The sequence below is a fragment of the Lynx rufus genome, unplaced genomic scaffold (assembly GCF_022079265.1).
Source record: "Lynx rufus isolate CCGP_SWC_20201006 ecotype Redwood Valley unplaced genomic scaffold, mLynRuf1.p SCAF_8, whole genome shotgun sequence".
NCBI classification, from domain to species: domain Eukaryota; kingdom Metazoa; phylum Chordata; class Mammalia; order Carnivora; family Felidae; genus Lynx; species Lynx rufus.
This window is the reverse complement of record NW_025814896.1, coordinates 120,275,486-120,281,485: the sequence shown is the minus strand read 5'-3', so window position 1 is coordinate 120,281,485 and position 6,000 is coordinate 120,275,486. Positions and strand designations below refer to the sequence as shown.

The following is a 6,000-nucleotide window of genomic DNA, read 5'->3' as shown; positions in this document are numbered from 1 at the left end:
CAGCGCCCGCCGCCGGCCAGGCATCTCTGTGCGCTTTACACACGTTACTGCCCGCTTTCATTTCTCCTGGCTGATCAATGGAGGAGCAGAGCTGTCAAATGATATTGACAGCTAATCTGGAATCTAGGCCGCGCTGACATCTGCTAATAGCTCAGAATTAACTGGGTGGGGACCGTTCGCCTAGGACACAAACAGTTGCTGCCATGGTTCTGGCACGGACTTCAGACTAGAGCCTGGGACCTGCCCCTCAGCCCCACTGGGCAGACGAGTCCCTTCTAAGCAGCTGGTTCTTCCCCAAGGTGCTGGGAACTGTAGCTGGGCTCCAAATACCCTTGAACCGCTCTTGGAAAAACAAGGAAGAGAGAGAAGGCAGAAAACGAGAGTAAAAGTAGGAACAAAGAAAAGAGAAGGCAGGCAACCAGCTCGGTGACGATACTCATTCCTTTATTATCGACTGTGTTAATTTGAACAGGGCTGGGCTGCAGGTGCATTTCAGCTCAACAGAGAGGCCTCATCTGAAGCCAAGGAGACAGACGGTAATGTTTTTTATATATATTTATATATTACATATGTCCTGTATAGCCATATGTATAGTGACAAGAATGAGCCACTGCGTTAACTGTTGTCCTAAATAAAGACCATAGCAACAGACATGGAAATTTGGTCCCAGTCAAGGCCCTTACTTTGTCAATCAAATGTCTGATACATCAAAAGGGAAGGAGAGAGACAGAGAGACTGAGATCCAACCACCCCGGTGGCCCTGTTCCCAGCATGTCTTACACTGAGTGTTGAGTGTCCCCTGTGGAGGTAAACACACACACACACACACACAAACACACACACGTACACAAAACTGCGGGCAGGAGCTCCTCGTCCGACACACCTAGGGCCCAGCCCTCAGACTGGGGTTGGTGAGACTGGGTATTTTGTGCTATAAGACTGTGAGGGTCAAGTGACCAGACAATGCGAAGTCGATGTGTCCAAGTGATGAATGGGGTGACACGTGCTGTTTCATCTACAAACAAGAAAGAGGTCAGTGGGAGAGGCTACTCAATGTAGGCATGGAGGTCCCCCTGTGCCCAGGCCACCTGGGGCATTTCTACACACAATTCCCATCCCAGACACAGCCAAACCTCTGATCTGAATCCTGAGTCTCAAATAATCTCTTGGGCTCTGATGAAAAATGGCATTTCCTTGAAGGACAGGAGCAAATGGCAATTGAGTTGCCAAACCAGCTAGTCCGGTAATTACAGCAGAAATGACAGCATCATTGGATTAAACCAAACCATAGCTTGGTCCTTACAGCAGAACTTGAACTGTATAAGAAGGGTTCACTTCCTGATGGAAAGAGAAGAACCAGGTAATCAGCCCCCACCCCCCACCACCTTCCCCTCACCCAATTTCAAGCAGCTCGGTCGGTTTCGTGCTGTTCTCCCGATGACTAAAATCCTCAAATTCTGGGAACTAGAGACTCCCCCTATCAGGGCATTTTGAAATCTTAAACCACTTGTTTCTTTCATGATTGCCTCTTCACTCCTCCACCAAAATACACACTTAAAAAGTAAATCAATGAAAATTAATCTCTCTCTCTCTCTCGTTTTTTTTTTTTTTTTTTTTGGTAGAAATTTACTTATTATTTGAGATAACCTGGAGACATCTTGGTATGTCACAAAGGGAGGCGAGGAGTACTTCCCCAGGGACCAATTTATACAACGCCAAAGAAAAAGGATCAGTTTTCAACAAAATAGTGCTCAACAAATGTGATGCAGAAACAGGAGTAATAGGCAAGGTTGATAAATTGTGCCTGGGTCCCTGTCTCCTGTGATAAATGAAGGGGGAAGCAACAGATTCCAATACCTTTGTTTAGCCAGGGGGAGAATGACATTGATCGCTCCCACTATGAACTGGGATCCAGGCAGCTGCGGAGGAAAGTGACCAAAGCAGGAAGGAGCAGCGTCTCAAAAACGGGGTGTTGGCTTGATCACTCGTTGACCCCAGTTACTTCTCAGAGGGAACAGAAACAAAGGGACTCAGAGAAGGGACTTCCTTCGATGACTGTCCATGTTGTCCCATTACTGTTTCATTTCCTGCAGGTCCTGAGCAGGCAGCAACTGGTTGGTTCACAATTCCCATCCAAGGGTTGGGAAGGTGGCCAGGAAGCAGAGTTTGGTAAGCCATGAGTTCTTGCCAAAGCCAAAGAGCATGGCTGTGTCGGTGAGGTCACAAAAGTCCTTGAAAAGGAGCCCAAGAGGCCAACAGAGGTTGTCTGAGGTCCAGACGCTTGAGTGCAGGGCTCTTTTCCCTGGGAGCATCGGCCTGACACTGTCAGGACATGTCTTGTCCTTTGTGGACATCTAGCATTTTTCTAGTCCCAGAAAGTGCTTAAGAACTGCTCACCGTCGGCATAGGAGGAGATGGAGATTATGGAGAGAGACAGGTAGAAAAAGTACTCTCTTCTCAGGCACTGGCTACCTTCCCTTCTGGGAGCAGCTGACAGGGAGGAGCTTGAGGTCTGACATGGCGGGGGTCTAAAGTCAGAAGGAAAGGAGGCTATGCAGTGGCCACGGCAGGCTCAGGTGAAGGCATCTCCCCCCACAGCTGAGCTCCACAAATAAATAACATTAATTAAATAAAGGAGGCTAAGATGAGCAGGCAGAGACGCGGTCTGCCAGATGCTCACCCCCTCACACACACGCACACGCACATGCACACACACGCACGCACACTGAGCGTCAGGTGAGATGATCCAGGCTTGGCTCCCCAGCCCAGGAGGCTCTTGGATGGGCAGCCTGACTGAAGGTTGTCACTCATGGTCTAGCACTGTTGTGGGGTGCAGAGCAGCGGAGGCCAGTGAGGCGTGTGTGGTAGAGGGTGGAGGCCGCTGAGGACTCTGGCACCTGCAGAAGGTAGGGGTGAGGTAGGTGAATGGGGAGGTTGGGGAAGGGCAGGAAACAGAAAAGTGAGGACTTGCCTTTTCCTCATCCTGTTGCTGTAGGAACTCCCCCCCCCACCTCCCCCCCACCCCCCCAACGGCTCCAGTTATCACCCTCCCTTAATGCCCTTCAGGTACAACCCAAACCCTCTTCAGCCTCAACCAGCCCACGTGGTTTCCATGCCTCCTAAGTCCACTGCCCACTCTGACCATAGCGGTACTGACCAGGACCTGGACTTCCGAACTTTAGATGTGGAAGGTCTTTCCAGAAAGCTGTCCAACCGCATAAGCCGCTCCATGTGTAGTGCACGGGGGTCTTGTTCTTGGTCATGAGAGAAGTCCATCTCAAAGACAGCTGGAGGGGACACATCCAGCTCCAGAAACATTATGTTTTCAGCCTGTGGTGGGAACATCAGACCAGACGTGAGCAGCGGCCCTGATGATCGGATCCCTCAGGCACTCAGTAAATACTGGGTGTAGCGAAGGTGATGAGGTAGGTAGAGCACGCCAAGGTTATGAGCATCCCTCCCTTGGACCCTCTCTCCTCCCGCCCCTTCTATTTCCCAGCTTCTTACCCTGTACCTGGGGTGGGACCCCATTGCCATAGCAACCCGAGCATACTGGCTGATAGGCCTCTTGTAGCCCACGGCTGACGTTGGCCGTTTCTTCATTTGGCTGTTATTGCTGTGGGGAAGAGGCTATATTAGAATGGATTTCTTTTGAACATGGGGAAAATGACATCATGAAGAATTAAGTATCATTCAAGTAGGCAGGAAACTCCGCAGACCGTGGTTCACAGGAATTTTCTTCTCATTGTTCTAATACAGCTGGACAACTAAACACTATCAAAACACAGGAAAGCATAGATTTCTTTACTCTTGTGTTTTTCAGTTCTTTTTTCCCCCCACAGTAAAGAAGGTTTGATTAAGGGCTAGAATGAAGAAAGGAAATCCAGTCTTCTTTCAGCTCTCAGCTTCATATGCTGATTTCACACATTATGCAAAACCGTTGATGATTAGTTTTTCTGGTTTTCATTTTTCTTCTTAGGAGTTTGTACAAAAAAATGATTAAAAAAAATCAGGCTTGAAATGCAAGGGTCCCAAAATAGCCTAAACAATCCTGGAAAAGAACAAAGTTGGAAGACTTACACGTCCCAGTTTTAGAACTTATTACAGGGTGCCTATTACAGGATGGCTCTGTTAAGCATCTGACTTCGGCTCAGGGCATGATCTCCCAGTTCACGAGTTCAAGTCCCACTTTGGATGAGTTCGAGCCCTGCTTCGGGTAAAACATGAACCCCGCTTCGGGTGAGTCTCACTTCACTCTCTCTCCCTCCTTCCCTCTGCCCCTCCTGGGATTCTCTTTCTCTGTCCCTTGCTCATTTGCACCTTCTCTCTCTCTCTCTTTCTCTGTCAAAAAAAAAAAAAGAACTGGGGCGCCTGGGTGGCGCAGTCGGTTAAGCGTCCGACTTCAGCCAGGTCACGATCTCGCGGTCCGTGAGTTTGAGCCCCGCGTCGGGCTCTGGGCTGATGGCTCAGAGCCTGGAGCCTGTTTCCGATTCTGTGTCTCCCTCTCTCTCTGCCCCTCGCCCATTCATGCTCTGTCTCTCTCTGTCCCAAAAATAAATAAACGTTGAAAAAAAAAATTAAAAAAAAAAAAAAAAGAACTTATTACAAAGCTACAGTAATCAAGGCTGTGTGGTACTAGCATAAGGACAGACATATAGACCAATGGAAAAGAATTGAGAATCTAGAGACAAATCCTTATGTTTGCAATCAATTGATTTTCTATAAGGGTACCAACTGAACCACCCACGCACCCCCAAGTTTTTGTTTTTTAATGTTTACTTATCTTTGAGAGAGTGAGAGGGAAAGAGCTAGAGCTCAAGGAGGGGGTGGGGCAGAGAGAGAGGGAGACACAAAATCCGAAGCAGGTTCCAGGCTCTGAGCTGTCAGCACTGAGCCGCAAGATCATGACCTGAGCTGAAGTCTGATGCTTAACCGACTGATGCTTAACCACCCAGGCGCCCCTGTTTTGTTTTTAAAGAAACGTGTTTGCTTGCTTAGAAAAAAGTCTGGGTATTCAACAAAATGCTACTAGTTACTATCTTGGGATGGTGTCATCATAGATGACTTTTATTATCTTTATGCCTTTCTGAAAAATCTGAACTTTACAATGAAAATGTATAACTTTATATCTAAATATCTCAGACATTCAGAAAAGTGTAGAAAATAATATATATATATGCTTACCATCCAGCTTTGTCAAATCATTTAACATTTTGTTATATTTAAACTAAATCTTTTTTTTAAAGAAATAAAATGTAGGGGCACCCGGGTGGTTCAGTCAGTTAAGCATCCAACTCTTGATTTCAGCTTAGGTCATGATCTCCAGATTTGTGAGATCAAGCCCCATGTCAGTGCAGAGTCTGCTTGGGATTCTCTCTCTCTCAAAATAAATAAATAAGCTTTAAAAAGGCAAGAAAATGTAGACAGTTTTTAAGACTCTTATTTCTCTCTCCCTTGAGTTAGTTACTCTCTTGAATTTGACGCTCACCAATGCCATTCCTGTTTTTATTGTTATTTTTATATGTGGCTATTCATAAACAATTAAATGAGTATTTGTATGCCTATTTCTAAAATTTGAACTGTGTGGTGAACATACCACATTTTTGTGTGCTCAACTTTTTAAGATTTATCCATGCACCTCTAGATTAGATTATTAAAGTTTACTTATTCGACTATTTTAAGGTTGCAATATGTCATCATGTATGTGTGTGTGTATGTGTGTGCATAAAATATATATTCTTTTGATGGACATCTAGGTTGATTTTTTTTTTTTTATCTACTATACACAGTGCCGTTGTGAACATTTCTGTACAGGTATCTTCGAGTACATATTCAGAAACTTCCCTGGGGTATACCAAGGAATGGAAAGGTTCCGTTGTAGGGTATGTGCATTTTCAACTTTACTAGATATTGCCGTATTGCTTTCCAAAGTGGTTATACGTGAAAGCTTCCATTGCTCTATATCCTAGCCAAATCACAGCATGTCAGGCTTCTTACTTT

The 6,000-nt window shown here is 46.0% G+C and overlaps 1 protein-coding gene across 3 annotated transcripts in view; it reads right to left on the bottom strand.

The window, feature by feature from the left end:
- Positions 1 to 423: 423 nt before the first annotated feature.
- KIF3C (kinesin family member 3C) overlaps positions 424 to 6,000 on the bottom strand; it is a 38,902-nt gene continuing 33,325 nt past the window's right edge. Inside the window, exons 6-10 of one of the 3 annotated variants that reach the window (XM_047068759.1) lie at positions 3,508 to 3,616; positions 3,158 to 3,330; positions 2,725 to 2,897; positions 1,858 to 2,528; positions 424 to 1,338 (exon numbers count right to left, since the gene is read on the bottom strand). In XM_047068759.1, coding sequence (XP_046924715.1) covers positions 2,804 to 2,897; positions 3,158 to 3,330; positions 3,508 to 3,616 — 376 coding nt within the window. In that variant the 3' untranslated portion in view covers positions 424 to 1,338; positions 1,858 to 2,528; positions 2,725 to 2,803. Of the gene's footprint in view, positions 1,339 to 1,857; positions 2,898 to 3,157; positions 3,331 to 3,507; positions 3,617 to 6,000 lie in introns of all 3 variants that reach the window. The other 2 variants (XM_047068758.1, XM_047068760.1) reach the window with 2 other exon arrangements.